At 52.5% G+C, this 19250-nt stretch overlaps 3 protein-coding genes across 3 annotated transcripts; 1 reads left to right on the top strand and 2 right to left on the bottom strand.

Annotated features, from left to right (window-relative positions):
- Window positions 1-5445: 5445 nt before the first annotated feature.
- On the top strand, window positions 5446-7410 carry T069G_00866 (major facilitator superfamily domain-containing protein; the record flags this gene model as incomplete). The annotated part of the gene is made up of 4 exons (XM_056168076.1): window positions 5446-5701; window positions 5779-6197; window positions 6267-6431; window positions 6487-7410. The coding sequence occupies 4 exons, from the start codon at window positions 5446-5448 to the stop codon at window positions 7408-7410; spliced, it is 1764 nt and encodes a 587-aa protein (XP_056033392.1).
- Window positions 7411-7965: 555 nt separating this feature from the next.
- Window positions 7966-11084, bottom strand: T069G_00865 (fungal specific transcription factor domain-containing protein; the record flags this gene model as incomplete). Its single annotated transcript, XM_056168075.1, has 6 exons — window positions 7966-9764; window positions 9833-10011; window positions 10080-10247; window positions 10308-10596; window positions 10769-10835; window positions 10941-11084. The coding sequence occupies 6 exons, from the start codon at window positions 11082-11084 to the stop codon at window positions 7966-7968; spliced, it is 2646 nt and encodes an 881-aa protein (XP_056033391.1).
- Window positions 11085-16313: 5229 nt separating this feature from the next.
- Window positions 16314-18581, bottom strand: T069G_00864 (type I 3-dehydroquinase domain-containing protein; the record flags this gene model as incomplete). The annotated part of the gene is made up of 2 exons (XM_056168074.1): window positions 16314-16916; window positions 17001-18581. The coding sequence occupies 2 exons, from the start codon at window positions 18579-18581 to the stop codon at window positions 16314-16316; spliced, it is 2184 nt and encodes a 727-aa protein (XP_056033390.1).
- Window positions 18582-19250: the final 669 nt, after the last annotated feature.

Genomic DNA, 19250 nt, shown 5'->3' with positions numbered 1-19250 from the left:
AGAGGATGCCAACGGCTCACTGTGCGTGCCAATGACAGAAGCCAAGAGACATTGGCCGGACAGCTTGGCTTATTACAGGGTCCTTCTTATTTTCTCATTTTTGAGGTGGCAGTGAGTAGCTGCTGTTTCGCTAGGGAGTATCAACGTGTGTAGAACACTATGACGGTGAATTGGGCATAAAAGGCAATAAGACCCTCATCAGCCAACGTGAATCTACCAAGCCAAAAAAGAAAACATATATTCATTCAAACCCGGCACACGAGTGTGACAGAAAGACAGAGATTGAAGCAGGGTCCCAAATCACGGCATCTCGGCGGTGAGTTTTGTGCAGATAGAGCTGCATCAGCCCCTGCTCAGTGCTCGCGCCTTGGGTCCGTAAATGTGACTTTCGAGATGGAAACAACGTCAGGGATCTGCGCGCAAAGAGTTACCGCCTTGTCGATTCACATCCATGGTCTTCGGATTTTGCCGAATTTTCCTGGAAAGCCTCGTCTTTGGGATACAACGGCCTCTGAGGGATACTTTGCTGCCCTGTTGTACAGCAACACATGCTATTTTGTTACTTCTCGTAGATGCTCCCTACAAACTGCCAAGCATTCTTAACCGAGTCAATGTCACTGCTTGTCATTAAATCAAGGCAAAAACAATGAGGCTAGCATATAGCACAGAGCATCTCCTCGGCCAACCTCCTAGCATCCTATCGTTGCGAGCGTGTGTCGTGGTGGCGCAACACCGGAGCGACGGCAAACCCACCAACAGGCTGAACGGTTTCTCGCTTCTGCGTGTCTCTCAAAATCTCCTTTTTTTTCACGCCTTCACTGCTGAACTGGACAATGCAAAATGCTGGTTAGGTAGATTGCCTTGTGCGTCGTGCGTGCGTCTGAACTGCAGCAAAAGTGACCAATATGCAAGTGACAGCCTACATGTACGTACCTACTCGGGCAATGTCAATGTTGCAGTACACTGGATGCGGATGCGCCAAGTGTCTGCCGGGTCGGTACCGGTACATGCGCTTGGGCTGGCCCCATCATGCGAACAGCACAGCACGTCGAGTGCAATTTTTCTCGCAGAGCCCACATTGATGAAGCAAACGTGCAGCTGTTGAAAAAACGGTCAACGAGTTCGCCTCTTTTTTTTTTTCTCCGCCATTTTGCGTTTCTAGTTGTTTCTTCTGGTGGTCTGATAATCCCTCTAACTACATGGAAGTACAAGGAATACACTCTCGTACTGTACAGGCTTGTTACATCAAATGGACTGTGTCCAGCAATACAACAGCATCGTCATCCTCGGATACGGCACCGGTACTTTTGCCCTCGTCTCGATTTGAAATGTGCTTCAAAAAAAAAATCCACAATCTTCAACAGGACAAGCCCCTCCCCGCCAGCGGCTGAAGCTGCCGCGCCCCGCTTGCCATCACCGACTTTAAATTGTGCTGGTCGGATCCCCAGCCCGGATGGAGTCGGGTCTAAGCTACATCAAACACTAACCTCGCGATTAATTAAACAACGAGCCCGTCTCTTGGGTACCGCTTGCAAACAAGTTCCATACAATTACAGTTACCGTTAGCACCGCTCAACGGCGCCCGCCCAGTGCCTTGTGTTCCTTGAAAATACGAAGTACGGCACTAGGCAAGGCAAGGTCAGGTAGTACATACGAAATACGGGATACATTCCCTCTTGCTCGTAGGATGGTTAGAGTATTCAGCCCCCTCCCCCAAATCCCATCGCCTCGGGACCAATCGTGGCCCTTGTCTGCTCTCCAAAAGTGCAACGCCGGGCTCAGATCCAAGCGTCGGCGTCAGGCCAGAGCTGCGCCTGTCGCGGAAAGAGGCATAACGCGGGATGCCTATAGCTATGTTTGTACTGTACTGCATGAGATGGCGTTGCCCCCATCTTGAATTGAATCTTTGCGGGAGCACACATTCCGTGGTTTGCAGCCTCGCGAGTCGTGCTCAAGTTCAACGTGCCGCCTCGTGGGGACGCTCCCCCAGGATTATTTGTAAGACCTGTAGCTTTCTACGGCAAGCTCAAGCACGTGTACATGTAATTTAGCCATCATATCATACCTATTCACGGTCCCGCGTTTTCGGGTCTGGCTGGGTATGTAATGTATCGGATCTTGTGACAATCTCCGTCAGCTGCCCATCGCCGTCAAAGATAGACAGACTTCAAAGGGTTCAAACAAAGGGTCAATTTCAACGATTCAACCAACAGACCCTGACCTGAGCTACCTGATTCAGCATCCAGCAGAGGATTCGCTTTAGCTGGACCCCTTACGCCAAACGACCACACCACCAAAGACGCAGAATGACGACCTCCATGGAAAATGAGCTTCCACAGCAATAAGTAATGCGGCTGCCTGGGCCATAAGCGCGCCACGCCCGAACGATATTTTCCGGCAATTGAATCAATCCGCGCCCCATGTCCCTGTGAGACGCGTTTTATCAAGCTATTTTCTCGATTGCTTTCTGGATCAGGAAAAAACTACAACCTCCCCCAGTCTGGGGTTGCGAGTCGGAACTCGGAGCAGCTAAATTGAAAAAGCAAGCTGGGATCACTGGAGGCCCCCGGTGTTCCGGCAAATGCCTTGTCTCCGTCCAACACACCTAAACTTCGGACCGCAAGGTGCTCCCAGCTTGATATTCGCACTTTGAACCTCATACTCTAATACTCCGTACTCTATACTGGTGACCAATCTACTTGGGATCATGAGTTGGCACCTACACGTATGTACAAGTCATCACGCAAGTACCGATACAAAAACGTCAATCTGCAAAGGCAGGAATAGAACCCGAACCAGTCGGACAACATGAAGAGAAGCAGTGGTTACAAAGCAACCAAAGAGCTGGCCAACAGCAACTGGCCAAGGAAATCTTCACTGCCCACGCCTCAATCTCCAGCCCGTCAGATGTCTCATTCTCATGCCAGCTTTGAGACATGCATCCGGGGGTGCGACCTGGAGTTTCCACTAGCCCGGCCGTTAGCCCGGCATCGATCTCTTAGCATCGCGCTTCGCTCCCCCTGCCCTTCCCAGCATTAGAGATTTGATCCCCTTTGCGACGGGACAGGGTTGGGCCAAATTTGGGACCGGACATCCATTGATCTTTTGATTCCACCAGACGGTAAATGAAATCAGCCTGGCGTCTACTGTACAGTAATGAATGTCCCGTCAGCTCCACTACAGCAAAAAGTCCACAAGAGATGCCCGCAAAATTCCCCGCAAATGCTCAGTGTGATCAACCTGGTCTCCAGCGAACGAGATCTCTCTGTCTGCCATCTGCGTCGATACTGAATCAGATGCCCACCATCACCTGTGAGACCGCCCCATAGCGATATTATTAGTCCTCCCACCTCTCCCTATCTCTCTCTCTTCCCACCGAAAACGTCAACATCGGATCGGCGCCCGAAGTGGATTCAACTTAGGCCACCCAGCCGCACGAGGCAGAAATGAGCCACGATGCTCTCTCCTGAGACGGAGACTCGGCCTAAAATATTACTACTACTCGGCCGGCGTCTTAATTCGCGGGCACAAGTCATGAGATGGAAATGGCGTTATATTTTCTTTTCCGGCTCTCCTGGGAGTAACTGCCGTCCGTGACCGATGTTCCGTTTTCTTTTTTAGGGTAGAGGTGTGAAGGGTGGTGCTTTTGATTGGATTGCTTGTACGAGTAAGTGAAACGAGATATCTATCGAGGACCGTAGTGCACGTACCCTATACGACTACGATTCGTGGTTAAAGATTGTTGAGATGGTGAAGCAGTGGCGAGCTGTAATTTTTAATGCTCATTATTCAAAATTGTCTTGGTGTCGATGAATACATGACTTGCCATGGTGCATTTTGTGTTACAAAGTTGCTTGCATTGAAAGGATTCTGTTTTCGCTTTGTTTAGTCCATGATTTCCCCCCTTATCGGCATCTTCCTTCATAAAACGAGCGTTCCGAGATGCAGTCGGAATTACAAAACAAGAATACTGCAGCAACAAACACCCCAATCCAGAAGCAGAGAAATAGGCGAACAACATCACCGAGGACCCTTTTTGTTCATGCCCAATAGATTGCCGGTCAACCATCCCAAACAAACAAAGCACGGCCGATGCGTTTCAACACCCCTAGAGCTAGGGAGTGCAGATGGAGCATCCGCACGTGTCGGCGGCGTCTAAAAAGCGCCACCGCAACGGTCTTTTTCACATGGGGAGGCGCCTGGATTTCGTTTAGACCGCTTGGGGAAGGAACCTGAGTTGCTCCGTCAGCCGTGTCGCAGCTCTACACATGCGTTATCAAATAGGAAGAGCCTGGGCTTACACATGGCGTGACGGCGTTGCCGATGAAGCATCTCGAAAGTGCTGATCCGATCTGGGCAAAGGTCTGGGCAAAGGTCTGGGCAAACGACATGATCCCTGAAGAGGGCTAACTAACATGAAGAGAGCTAAGTAGACTACATGATGACTCTTTTGATTGACGTATTCGCATCATGGTGTTCCACACTTGCTTCATCTTCTCACCTTCTTACATGTGAATCGCCGAGGTGAGGCCATGGCTAACTCCTTGCATGATTGCGCTGTAACTGTGTTTGTATGCACATCACCTGCAAGGTCCCGTGTGCGACCAGATGAGGAAAGCCACATGTACATGCATGATGGCGCGTCTTTTCGTGCATCAAGTATGTAATCTAGCCGTGCGGAGAGCGTCGAGGGTATCGCGCGCACGGATCTCTAGGACGTCTGGATGATTATGCGTTATACGACGAATGCAAGAATGACTTGCCTCTGAGTGGAGATTGTCTTTGAACACAAGAGGGATCAATAAGAAACATGATAGGCTTTCCTTTATGCGGTTTATACGTGCCTAATGTTGCAGTTGCCAAACAACTATATGATTCATGGGGAAGTGCCGTTGTAGCGGGGTGGTCGAGGTTGATCAAGAATGAAATGGCCCAACAAGAGCGTAATGAAGTGCAACAGAAGAAAAAGAACGAGCTATTAAAGAACAAGAATATATCTGTAAAAGCTTCTCTAACCCCAAGCCGAGCATAAAAAAAACACCTCAGCAGGGAAAAGGCGACTGTATTATACCTTTAGTAGCCTCGAGACTCTAACACGGGCCTTGATCCTCATGTTATATCCTGATCCATAGATCTTAATCAAAACAACAACCGTCAATTACACAGCCAAATATTATTTCAAAAATTTAGAAAAAGATGTTAAGTGCTGTAAATCTCAATAATCGACGCAGTCTCCATCTCAAGATCTCAGATCCCGATATCCCGTCCTCCCCACCCATCTTATCCACTTCTGACGAACATCACCCAAAGACATCAATCACGTCATCCATCAAGACAAAAACATCCAAAAACATCGTCTTCCCATCATCATCCAACTCCCCACCTTAAATGATCCACGCATCATACTATAGATAGCTATTCTACAAAGAAAAAGTCCCACCAATCATGCCCACCGCTCGCGACACCAGCGCCGAGCTGCCGCCGGAGCAAACGGCGCTGCTGGCCGGCCACGAGCCGCTCCTCGGCGATGCTTCGCCCGGAAGATGGACGGACGCCGGTGTGGCGCCGGATGGGCAGGAAGAAGCCTCGCGGCGACAGACGACGGAGGGAGGAGGAGCTCTAGATGGATCGAACCACGAGGTGGGCTTTGCTCGGGGCGTGGCCATTGGCATCAGCTTGTTTGTGCTCATCTTCATCCACTGTACGCGTTCCATCTCATCCCCATCTTTCATTTCCATCATGATTCCTCTCGTGCTTATACTAACACTATCCCAACAGCAACAAACATGTCCGGCCTCACCATGATCCAAGGCCCCCTCGCCATCGACCTCCACGCCCCCACCCTCGCCATGTGGTTCACCACCAGCTACTTCATCTCCGCCTCCTCCCTCCTCCCCGTCATCGGCCGTCTCGCCCAAATCTTCTCCCCCCGAGCCGTCGTCCTCCCTTGCGTCGCGCTCTTCGCATTCGGCAGCCTCTTCGCCTCCCAGGCGCGCTCCTTTGCTGCCTTTGTGGCCGGCAGGATCGTCATGGGCGGAGGGGGCGCGGGCATCGTCGTCATGGCGGTGGTTTTCGTGATTGAGCTCACTGACAAGAAGACGAGGGGCGTCATGATTGGGTTCGTGAATGCGGCGTTTACCATGGGCGTTTCTGTGGGTGCGGCGGTGTATGGCGTGTTGCACCCCGTTGTTGGATGGGTGAGTTTGTCGAGAACCATGAACCACCACATTTCCTATCATCAAACTAACTGGTTGTCATTGATATAGAGACCCCTGTTCTGGTTCCAAACCCCCATCACAATCATCGCCGGCATTGGCCTCTATCTCAGCCTCCCACCCTCCATGTCATCCCCCCCAGCACAACAAAACGGCAAACCCATCCCCCTGAGCCGTAAACTCGCCAGCATAGACTATCTCGGCGCAATCCTCCTCGTAAGTCTCTCCCCTCATCCCTACCCTCAACCCAAAACCAACTAACACATGCCAGACCCTCACAATCATCCTCTTCCTCTACTCCCTCGCAGGCGACATCCATCCAACCCCCCTCATCCTCTCCCTCTTCTCCCTCATCGCCTTCGTAACCACAGAGTTCCGCCTCGCAACCAACCCCATCATCCCCCTATCCGTCCTCTCCTCCCGCGGCGTCCTGCTCTCCTGCCTCGCCCAGCTCGGCCTCATCACCGCCCGCTGGAGCATCCTCTTCTACACCCCCGTCTTCATGCTCGCCGTCCGCGCCAGCCCTCCCGCCACCGCCGGCGCCGTCCTCATCTTCACCAACCTCGGCTTCTCCCTCGGCGGCCTCGCCATCGGCTACTTGCACATCCGCCGCGCCGGCTCCTACTACGCCGCCCAACTTCTCTCCCTCACCTTCTCCTTCATCACAATCGCCTTCCTGGCCGTGATATCCCACCCAACCACCCCGTCCCTCGTCTTCATCGCCATAGTCACCCTCAACGGCGTAACAACCGGCATCGCCCTCAACTACGCCCTCGTCCACATCCTCCACCTCAGCCACCCCAGCACCGAATACGTCACCACCAGCCTGCTCGCCACCTTCCGCGGCTTCGGCGGCAGCTTCGGCACCTCCCTCGGCGGCGGCATCTTCTACCGCGTCCTGCGCGACCGCCTCGTCGCCGGCTTCCTGGCCCTCGACGGCACCCCCGAGCTCGGCCCGGCCCGCAGGAAGCTCGTCGACCGCCTGCTCGGGTCGCCCGATCTCGTGTGGTACGGCGACGACGTGCTGGCGCCGCAGGAGAGGCACGTTGCCGTTGACGGATATGCGACTGCCATCAAGGGCGTGTGGCAAGCCGCTGCCGTCTTGGCATTGGTCGTGATTGTGGTACAGGCCGCCGCTGGGTGGACATCACCCAGAGAGGAGGCAGAAGGGAGGCTTCACGAAGACGAAGAGTGATTTACATATGCTGTGAATTTATTGTATATATCTACGTGTTAATCCCTTTTGATTCGACTCTTTAGGCCGGCCTTTTCGTAATGTAATACACATAAAGGCCCTTTCATGCATCCTAACCCCAAGCTATGCTGGCACAATATATTCTCTTTTTTCATTAATATTTTTTAACATTAAATACTATAAATCGGCCTCCTCGTAAAGCATGGTTTCCCAAGCTACACAACATCCGCCCTCGACCCTTCATGCCCACGCTATGTAAAAGAAAAGCATGTCCAAGGTTCCACGCGTTTCGTTTCATCATATCATACATGTAGTTCCCCTACATCCAGTTTTATACAAGTCCTCCATTGAAAGTAGTCAAAGCTCTTTGTAAGGCTTTTGTAAGCATATACATACCACTCCCTGTCGTTGGGTGTTTTTTTTAAGAATTTTATGTCCAGTGTGTCCAGTACAGGGAGGGCTCGCCCATTCATCCATCCATCTATACATCTCGGAATCGTAAGGAGGAAAGTGAAACGCAAGAAAAACGAGGGGAACATTAAAAATAAAGGGACTTCATGAAGTACTGCCGCCTGTCAAGAAGAAATCAAGCTCGCTCTTCAACCCGCTATTCTGCCGCTGCTCATCGTTGGCAAGCTGTTCCAAGAGGCTCATAAAAGGGTCCTTCTCCTCCGTTGTACCGGTGCTGCCTGTGTTGCTCTTCGTGCTTGGACTGGGAGCGGTGGCGCCCGGTGTCGCCTGGCCGACTGCTGGTTGCCATTGGGCTGGGCTATTGAAAGCGCTGGGTCCGAACATGGCATCGAAGCCTCCGCTCGCGTCATTGATTACTTGTGGTTGAGGGACGCCGCCCGCTGCGTGTGAAGGTCCAAGATTATAGTTGAAAGCAGGACTGAACGTCATACCACCCATGGAGGCCATGCCTCCTACGCCGGCATGAGCAGGGTGCCCAAGTCCAAAGCCGGCCATGGCTGGATGGGCGGCCGAAGTGACATCCACAGTGTTGCGCATGGTACCCATGTGGTGCTGCTGCCGCTGGGCCTCCATATGAGCGGGCATCATCTCCGCCATAGCACCAACGCCGGGTGTTGACGGTGCCGGCATTAAGCCAGATTGCATGGATACGGACTGGCGGGGATAGCTCGTCACCGTCATTGTAGGCGTGAGGGGCAGAGGGATGCCTTGAATGGAAGACTGAGACGTGTTCTTCCGCTTGAGATTTGGCCTGTTTTCCGTTGGCCAGGGTGATTGTATGTCAGGCAAAGGAGTGGGCTCGTTGGAGTAGTCGACCAATTCGTCTGCCAGGCTAAGGTTCGCGGTATCGAAATGGAAAGTCGGTCCCCCAGGTCCACCAATGTTGGAATACCTATCGAAGAAGTCTTCAAGCTGAAAGCCGGGTGTGTAGCGCATTGCGTTCCCGGTAATCGTCTTTACCAGCTCTCTGTGGGCTTCGTAGAGCCGCTGGAGCATATCCCGCTGGTGCTGAACAATGGCCCACGTAAACCGCAGGTCGCTCAACAGCTGCATCTCGCGTGACAAGAAATCCGAAGAAGAGCTAAAGACACTGATTTCGCCGCTGGTGCCTTGCTTGCCATAGTGTGCGCCGTGAATGTGGACGGTACCGGCGGTGCAGATGCAGTAACCGACAAACGATGGCCACTCAATAGTCTGCATCTGCCTACCCATTTCGGCGAGCTCCGTAATGGCATTTGCATGGAAGAAGCACATGTTGGTCGCCTCAATCTGCCACGACTGGTGCTGTCCATTTCCCGCCAATTCGGCTAGGCTGATTGGGAGGAATGGTCGGTAGATCAGACAGTGGATGAGGTGATATATGAGCTTGCATAAGACAAGAGTAGTCGAATCTTGCTGACCGAAGAGGACGTCCATCGATGCGAATATGCCATCCGTGCCAGATGCCCACACGTCGAGATCCTGCCTAATCTTGGATAGATTTGACAGAGAGTGCCAAGGGAAATGCGAATCGCCCTTGACGCCTCCTGCCGCCAGATATCGATTCGTCACACCGAGAATGCGCGTTATGTCGATAAGCATACCTGAGGTGCCCTGGGACTTCTTGCCACTGCCCTGAAAGTACTGCAGGTTAGATCCGCAGAGAAAGAAATCACCGTCCACATGAAGATTGGAGGCCGCCGAATACCATGATGGGAGTCGTAATGCGATGGAATCGTCACTAATGAGGGATGGGCGCTTAGAACCGCAGGCCGCAAAGCGATCCAGGAGATAGCATGACCAGAAGAGTTGTCTCCGCGTTTCCCGTTCCGTCGGGGTTACCTGTGCCTGTTGGTCCACCTCGCGATGCAATTCGAGTGCCATAATCATGCCAATGGCGTTGCCTACACACCAGGTCAGATGTTGTCTCCCATCATGGAGGAGGTAGCGCGAGGAGGGCGAATACACGTACTTATTAACATAAAGGCTTTCCTCCCTTTGCCCGAGGCCGTGAATGCAATTGCAAGTAAAACAATTGCTTGGAGGTTATCAATGGAAGGCTCATCGATGTCAATGGCACTCCTCGCGCGAGAGGCATATTCGTCGCCCAACTTGACAGCCGCACGGAAACCGAGAGGATGCGGTGTATGCCTGTATGGGATGTGAGACAACTGGACACCCACATGGCCGAACGGTTTAATAGAAGGGGTGATACATACCTAGCAGCGACCGCGGCAATGGCATCGAATAAGAAAGGAGGGAGCTGGTTTTGGTTGACGCGTTTTCGGATCAAGGACTCGTCAAAGATGTGGAACGGCTTATTGTGGAAGCGGGTAAAATATGTATCAAGAAGAGCGTCTGTCTGTATGGAAGGGGTGGCAGGTTCCCTGCAGCTTGTATCAATACCGAGTAAACTTGGATAGTAACGACAGATGGAATCAACCTACCCAGTTGTCGAGGTCTGCGGGGAGTAAAGTGGCAGCTCCGTGACATTGGGTGTCGTCTTTTCTTCGGTCGCCCGTCGCTTGGCAACAGGTTCCGCAATATCTCGCTCAGCAGGTTGCCTCTTTGTCGACGATTCAGTCGTTGAGGTCTCTTGATTTTCCGTGGTCGATGATGCGGAACCCTGCTCGCCTTCGGCATTCTTCTCCTTGAGCTTGGCTTCTAGCCCATCCACTCTCTTCAAGAGGGCCTCCAAGACATCCGTCTTTGGTCCACGCTTCTTCGGTACGGCATCTATGAGACCAACAGGCATGAGTATTTCTGGCACCAAAGAAAGAAAACATCACCGTGATGTAGCGGCGGCGGACATGTCGCCAAGACAGTCCGTCACGGGGGAGGGCTTGAGGCACACTCGACTGCCCGCTTCGGGAAGCACCAGGCAGTATTAGGATGTGTTGAAGCTTACCGTATATACAAGGGCATTGAAACACCAGGCACGCCTCGCAAGATGGGCGAAGGCGATTACACTTGATCTAATTCAACAGGCAAAGACGGGTTAGATGCCGCGAACAACATTCACATCAAAGGGGGGGTCTACAGAGGGGCGGCGCAAGGAGAACGGCCGGGCAGAAACTCACCTTTCGCTTCCGGCATGACTTGCAATTCATGGATTCACGGGGCTCCGTGGTGACATTCCGAGTCGGCAAGCGCTCAATGCCAACCTGCGGCCGCTGGGGCGGCAAGGCCACAGGCTGGGCCGGAGGACGATGCGGAGCGTTCATCTGGGATGCGGTGGCCGAGAAAGTGCGGGCGCCAGTTTGAAGATGTGCTCCCGGCAAGGTTGGCTAATCGGGGGGAGCAATGCGCAGAGCCAGCCGGCGCCAGCAGGCGCCAAAGAGATTGGTTCGAAAGACAAAGAGCGCAAGTAAGAGCGAGGCCAAGGTTGAGAGCCCTTGAAGGGTAAAGGTGGCGTGGCTGCAGAAGAAGCGCGAGGAGGGACTGGACGCAAGCAAGAAACGAGATAGCCGGGCAACGGTTTGCCGCGCAGGCAATTCGGTGTTAGTGATTATGGAATACGAGAGGGCGGGCTGATCTGCAGCTCATTCATGGCCGAGGACCCTGTCGCCGACGATGGACGCCGTCCTGGTTTTGTCGCGTTTTTGCTGCAGATTTGAATTGAGGTTTCGAGAGGGATCAATGGGTGGATGGATTGACTGCGGCGGCGAGACCCACCGAGAGTCCGTCCGTGGTTGAGCTACGTATCGTCGTCGTCGTTGAGCGCCAAGAACAGGAAAGAGAAGGAAAATGAGGAATCACAAAGCAAAGCAAAGCAAAGCAAAGCACAGAAACACAGCTGGTCTCCTGGTTGCTTGAAGTCGCGGAACCGGCAAATGCCTGACCCAAGGCTGGAGGTGGAAATGAAGAAGGGCGGTTCCTGGTTAGTGCAGTTGCAGCTTGGGGAAGCAGCAGCAGCGTCTGCAGCGTCTGACTGACTGATGGACCTCCAACTCCGTTCTGTACATGTACCTGCCCACCACATGCACTATCGCCAACAGCCTGCGGCCCATGCTCCGCTTCCGCTGCCCGTATTCCGTCCTTTTGGCGCTGGGGCGGAACCAGACGCTGGTCCTCGTCGCATTAGTATCCGGCCTTGTACTGGAACTATCCATAGTGCATGGGCAGCCCATCGCCACGCTAGCGGCTACCCCATTCCAGTAATGCCAACTAGCGGCTAGTGCCTGGTAGCCCTACTCGAGCCGTTTGGGAGCGCTGGAGCTTCAGGACCGCTCAAGGGAAGGGCTGAGACTCGCTGTGACTGGCTCCCCCACCCGAGCGAGCTCTGACGGATCCAGGCATTGATCCATCCTTGCGAGTTGAGTTGATGCCAGGCAGAGAGCGCGAATAGGTAGTTGCCGGAGCTCTATATCCATCCATTTGATAGTATCCATGGTGCTGGGCAATAGGTATTGACTCAGGTCGTATTATCTGTATGTACGAAATAGTACTCGTATCAACGGGTTGTAACTCAAGGCAAGGTACATGTATAGAGCATGAACCCCCTACAGCACAAGGTAGCATTTACGAGGACAAATCACGTACTATCTCCGAGTGCTCTCCAGTATTGAACTCCGTCAAATAAGAGTATGACATCAACTCCATCTGATGCTCACCAACAAAAGCTCCCAGGAAGAACATCCGAGGTAGGACGTAAGAGCGAGGCAGCCGACGCATCCACCCTCTCGTCTGTCCTGGAGACGAGCATCAGATGTACGTTACGTACATACACACATGCATCCCTAAGCAGACTCGGAGACAAATGTGGCAATTATTGCCTCCATCTCATGCAGTGAGAACTGGCCATTGGCGACGACATGCTTGATTCAACACCGAGATCCGAGTTGGCGAATAGGCTGTCATAAGCCAACCTATACCTACGGGTACATGGCCCTAACTCTTTGTCTTCAACCCAGAGACCAATCGCTTAAAATTGCCAGTTCTACATAGGCAATGTAATCCGTCCCAGAATCATATTGATCTCTTTAGTCCTTACTGTCCCAGCGACAGTGATAGTCGCATAAACTATAGTAATTGATTCCAAACGGCGTAAATATACCTCGTAATAACACAGCACAACTTACCAAGACATATACAACTCCAAAAACGGTATATTCGTCTCGAACCGCTCACTCGCATCATCACCCCAAGAAACACAGCCGAAAATCCCTGTGGCTGCTTACCACATCGTCTCCGTGTCAGTCCAAGTTCAAAAAGTGGCCAGCCAGGGACCAGGGGGGGTCTTGCTGGTTGTTTTCGGCTTGGTCCAAAATGTCACTCTGTCTTCCTTAATTCTCCACGCCAATTCAAATCGAACGGCCCAGGACAGAGTCGTACTGCAGTGGGCAAGGGGGGAATCAATCAATCCCGCGAAGGCGCGCAAACCCACCGGTTTCTGCAAGGCGCGAAATCAGCCCAAGCCTTGGGCCTTTTTTTCTCTTTCTCTCTCTTTTGTTTGGTCTGTCTCCTCCTGCTCGCTCTCGCTCTCTCAATCTGACTGGTTCTCTGCGCTGTGCTGTTCTGGCATGTCATGTCTCCTTTTGTGATGACGCCCCCAACTGCCGAGGGGAAACAGGCACAGCCGGTGGGCGGTGATATGCCGCCAAAAAGCCGACCGCCGCACCCCAAACGTGGACCATTGACCACTAAAATCCGCGCGTTGTATATTGAATTGAATGTGATTCATGTAAGTGAGAGTTGAGTCGCACCGCTTTCTGACAAGACAAAAGGGCTTTGCCTCACTTCTCACTTCTCACCCAACGAATCCCCTCTTCTCTCTTTTGCTTGACGCATCGCATCTCCCCCTTGCGAAAGCCACACAGCGCCGTTAGCCGTCAAAGGGGAAAAGAAAAAAATGCTACTGTACCTGTGGCCACTGCTACTCTAACTGTAATACCTAGTACTGCCCTGGTGCCACTCCCGTTCTTTCGTTTCACACGTTTGGGCTGCTTTTGTGGGGAGGTTGAGACCGGGGTTTGTGCCGCGTCCAGCAACCCGGCATGGCAATCTTGTTGTCCTGTAATACCCCATACAGTACGGGGGGCCCTCTTTCTCAGCTATTAGCCCAGGAAAGTTCCCGGCAAAGAGGGCTAACTTCAGAACTTGTGTGTTTCGAGTCCTCTTGTTCCCATATTCTCTCTCTCTCTCTCTGTCTTGTCTCTCAGGGGGTTGTTTCTAGCTCAGGCACGAAGGTTGAACTAGTCGTGCTTTTGCATGTATACGAGTACCTTTGCAATCTTACACGCGCCATCGTGCTGCAAACTCAAGTCGAGAGAAGAGAGAGTGAGCCACATGACAGAAATAGATGGAGGTTACCGCAAACCTCAGCCGAATCCCCCACGCGCGGCCGAGGTCAGACGACGCCACGCAGACACACACACACTCGAAGAGAGAAAAAAAGAGCCGGCGGGCGAATTAGATCAATCTAATCGATCGAGGAAGAAGTCTCGGCGCGGCATGAAAGCATCAAGAGTGCGGAAAAAGCTGCCCTGTGGATTTTGCGAAGAGGAGCAGCCAAATAGTACTGTAACAAAGGGGCCAGCCTTAGATGGCGCGCCGCCTCCACTTGGAGCCTTTCTCGGCGATACTTGGCGTGCTGGGCCACCCCTCTCTTTTCGAAGAAACTGGCACTGGTGACCGGGTTTCAGTTTCGAGCGCTCCGAGCTGAGTTCGGAATTGGCCATCAATGCTTCTCATACCGCCTTCTGCTTCCTTCGCCCATCGTGCCATGGGCTAGCTAGTGGCTCGCTCAGGATCTCGAGGAGCGACAGCCGCGAAAGGGCCCCTCTCGCCTCGAATACTGTAGAGCTCAATGCTAGAGTATACTTTAAGGTATTGACTGTAATTGAAGTCAATTGTTTTGACTATGGATTAATAATCCCGTTAAGGTTATGCCATCGCGGGAGATCATTTCGGAAGAGCTTAAAACATCTACAAGTGCAAAATCTCACTATGGACATACTGTAGTAGTGGCGATTCCGATTCCTCCACGCAAAACAGTCTTCGAGATTCTTTGCCCCTTGTCTCCTCAAAGACGAAGCGGCAAAAGCCTTATCCTTATTATTTACCGCAAAAGTCAGTAGCAGCGGAGCAGCAGCAACAGGGTCCCTACGACATGCCTGTTGCCTCTAGATAACCGCAGCACCTGATTCGAAAACCCCTAGATTCGGCAGCCCCCCGCCCCCTGCCAGCTAGAAAATTCTCGTCTGCAAAATGCATGCACCTCCATCCCTTGTAGGCCAGGAAATACTGTAGCGAGTCCGGGGGCAGCATAAAAGGTTAATGGAAACCTGAAGATAGCTGCGGATAACGCCGGTGCGACTTAAGGGAAAACAGAAGCTACATAGCTAACGGGTTAGTCAAATTGTATATGCCGAATGTTCAATTTCTAATACGAGTTCCACGTTTGCTGCTGCTATCTGCATGCGCTGATGCTCCTCCTCGTACGAGCGAGGAACGTCTGTCCCAGTGGTTTATGTTGCTCATGACTCGGGGATTTTCCTCGCATCCGCGTAGATAGCTGCTCACATATCGTATACGGGAAAGATACTAGTATATCGCAAGGCAAGGGGCGCGAAGAATAACCTCAATAGGAAATTGCTATCATCTCATCGGGATTCCTTCGTCATCGCTTCCGTGGAATTTGTATTTTAGCACAGCATTGACGCTTCTCGTACTGCTGTCCATACGTTATGCGGATCCTCCCCCCTTCTCACATATCAGATCCTGACCTCCCCTAGCCAAATCTTGCCGCCCGGCTGTACAGTAATGTAGAGGTAAGCTGACTTTTCGGTTCGGCTTACCACTTAGGACGAACGGCAAGGGGTGTAGTGGGAATTGGTAAAAATGCCGAAAGACTAGGTCGCCGATTGTCCGATGCACTTTCGTCATGGCCAGCAAATGCATAGTTAACTCAAAGCTCCGTGATAGTAATAGTTGATGGTGATGTTATTGTTCATCCGGCCATACATCTCGACGTCCCCCCCTTCTCTGTACTCCAGTACATGCGAGTGATTATTCCAATCAAATCAACCCCTCAGCCCTAACCGCTCTTCCATCCAATGACAATGAACTACCTATGTACAGCGTGTATAAAGCTCCTCATATACATACCTATATATACATGTATATATAGAAACCCGACAAAGTAGAAAAGAGAGAGGAAAAAAAGTCACCCCCACGACAATGCGCCGTGGGCATAAAAAAATGCATGCCCTCTGTGTTGGCCTCGCTTCCAACGCCACAGATGCAAACAAACGAAACAGGATTCCGGGCCGTATTCCATAATCGGTGCGCCGAAGAGCAAAAAGGAAGCTCGATAGACAAAAAAAAAAGATCTCCCTCCTTGCCAGCATCCATCGATCAAGCGAAAAAAAAAAATTATGGTCTAGGCCAGCTCTTGCAGTGGGTATTATTATATCAGCTGAATCCTTTCAAAGTAAAAATAGATTAGCCTCTCAGAATAAATTTCGTCCGCTTGCCAGCCGGACGAAGCTGTATGGTACGTTTTGTCCGACCAGCAGCCGTAGGCTCTCGACCGTTGTAAAGGCCGCAACGTCTGCAGCATCATATGCGGTGAATCCGCTTTGTTCCGCGACTACTATAGGGTCGTTCTTCTGCTGTGACGCCGCCTCGGCAAGGTTCAAAAAGACCTTCTTCGTGTTCGACGACCCGGGGGGACCGGCTTCTCCAAAGACTCGCAGCATCATGCCGACAATGTTGCTCTTGCCTCGGCCCAATGCTGAGATAATGACAAATGGCGCTCGGTTGTCCGCCACGGATCGGGCTCGTTGAAGGCTCTCCATGCTGATAAACTGTTCGATCGGAGGGGCATTGCGGGCCAGCCCGGATGGTGTCCTGAAGCCGACTGTGTATATCTTTGACATTTTGAGCGCCTTTAATGCGAAGAAGACAGGCGCAGCGTCGTCGGCCGTCAAAGCCAGCACCACCGCGGTTCGGCCGAAATAAGCAGAGGGGGCTAGATCGCGAGTCAGCGTGGACAGGATGCCCCTCCAGCTGGCATTGTCGAAGATCAATGACGTGTTGGGGGCGAGGCCAGGCTGTCCTCCAGGTGGCATAGTGCCGCTATATTGAGACGGTGGTGTCGAGGTCGATCCTGATCCTGATGACCCTGAAGGCTTCACAACGATTGTGTCGATGATACCGATCCCCTGAGCCGCCTCGGACAGCGTTGGGCCCTGGCCGTTGTTCAGGGTCGAAAACCACGGGTTGTGCTTCATAATGGTCTGGTATGACAGCCCCGGGTCGAGATAGGCTCCTCCAAAGTCCCTCTGGTTGCACCACGATTGAATGCCCGCCGGATTGTTGTGCTGGCGCTCCACCACGGCGAATTGATGCGGCAATCCTAACTCGTTGAAGCACTTTTCGTAAAAGGGTGCCCGCGGCGCAATGCTTCGAGCAGCAGCACTGCTGATGCCGTAAAAGTACTTCTTTGGGAGCTGGCCCAACAATGCCAGGGCGCCGTTGATTTCGGCAGTGCTCATCTGGCCAGGGGCGGCGATGATGGGCAAAAGAGGGTGAGTGATGGGCGAGAAGACCGTGTTGAGCGTTCGCGAAAACTGACCAATCTCGCCCATGTTGACAGCCGACAGCGGTGGTGCATCTGGATACTGTGCCCGTATCTTGGAGCGAAAGTACTCGAGCTCAAAGTTTTCGTTGTGATCGTTGATGATTGCAATCATCTTGACAATGTCGGCGTACTGCCTGGACTTTACAAAAACATCCTGTGCGTATTGGGACGGCCATTTGAAGGTGCCCGAGAAGTCGTGGAAGGCAGACATGATGCGAGAGTTGCCTCTCTTTTCGTACAGCTTCTTTCGAATGTGCTCCGGTAGCCACAGCTCGACATCGATGTACTCTACACCCCACTGGACCGCTCGGTATAGATATTCATAGTATAGATCGGGATTGTCCATGGGAAATTTTCCATTCTCTTTGGTGCATCTAGTGGTGAAAATGATGGGAAGCTCGGTTCTCTGCCGCAGTAGCATGACCTGCTGTCCGACATAACTCAGGCTTGGGATATCAGAAAAGGTCCCGTCGCCCCGGGGTTCGCGCAAAAGGTCCACGCGAATCTCAACCGCATCAGCTCCTACTGTGAGAATGTCCAAGTTGGGAAGAGCCGCCTGGACATCGGGAAACGTGGTGGAAATGAAAAACGTCCTCGGCTTGGCCATCAATTGGCTGTGCGGGCTGGTCTGGCCGAGTGTGAATGAGATGAATCGAGCGAGATCGCGTCTGCAAAAGGGGGTTTCGGTGTAGAGAAACTCATAGTCGCAATGGATCGACAGATGCAGGTCCGGAGGCATTCCTAGGTTGACGCAGTGAGCATTGATGGCTACGAGCAGTTGCTGGTCCCGATCCTCCACATCCTGCTTGGCCTCCTGCAGAGCAAGGCCAATCACGAAACCTTCATCCTCGTGGTCGACGTCTTTGAACGATCGCTTCAATTTAACCGGTTTGCCCAGTACCTCGGCGAATACGGACACAACATTTTCTTGTCCCTGTCCATACACAATAACAGCTATTCGAGAATCCCCCGTTTGTGGCGCACCCTTCATCAGCCCGCTATCAATCATAACCGGGTCATTGCTGGTGCTGTCAATCTCCATGTCGGCAGAGGCTGAGGTGTCGTTGATGCGCTGTGACGATACTGGCGCTGGCGCGGGCGATGGGCTTGCCAGCAACTGCTGGACAGCAGCCATCGTGATTTTGTTAGGGGTTAGTTTGATCCGGACGGCACACTTCGCTGCAAGGTGGAAACCGAAGGATTGTCCAGGCAGCCGCTTCGGCAAAAAGCGACGCTGCCGTGGGTATCGAAATTATGGCTCTGTGTCTTTGTAGCACCCTCCACCAACTCGGCGCTGCATGCCAAGTGGGAATCGGAAAATAGATGCCCCCAGCACTTCGTTCGACCAAGACGCGCCTGACGATTGGCGAAAGGATTCTGATCAGCCTTGACGATGCCGAAATGCACCTCCCACCCAGCTGTGATCGGGCACGATGAGCTGAAGTTCGCGTGGGCGGATACTCCGAGAGTTTGGGTAGCGATCTGTCGCCAAAGGTATATCCCAAGCTACAAAACGAGTGCCTGGAGAAGCCCCCCTGGTGAAACCCCCGATTAGGGCAGGTCGTAATGAGGGGAGGAAGCGCAATGCAACAAGGTGGCCACGACTATCGAGAGACTGCGGCCTATGCACACTCTCGCTCTTTTTCCCCCGTAAGCCGGTTAGTGGGAGATGAGTCGGATAGCTTCCGAAAGCAGTGATACAGAAGACAAATATACTATCGGGAGAGAATAGTCGTCCAGGTTACCGTAAAAGACGCCCCAACAAAAGCCAGCGATGAACGGGGAGTCGATATACTGTTTGTGA

Source organism: Trichoderma breve, chromosome 1 (assembly GCF_028502605.1).
Source record: "Trichoderma breve strain T069 chromosome 1, whole genome shotgun sequence".
Classification (NCBI taxonomy): domain Eukaryota; kingdom Fungi; phylum Ascomycota; class Sordariomycetes; order Hypocreales; family Hypocreaceae; genus Trichoderma; species Trichoderma breve.
This window is presented reverse-complemented; position numbering and strand designations above follow the sequence as displayed.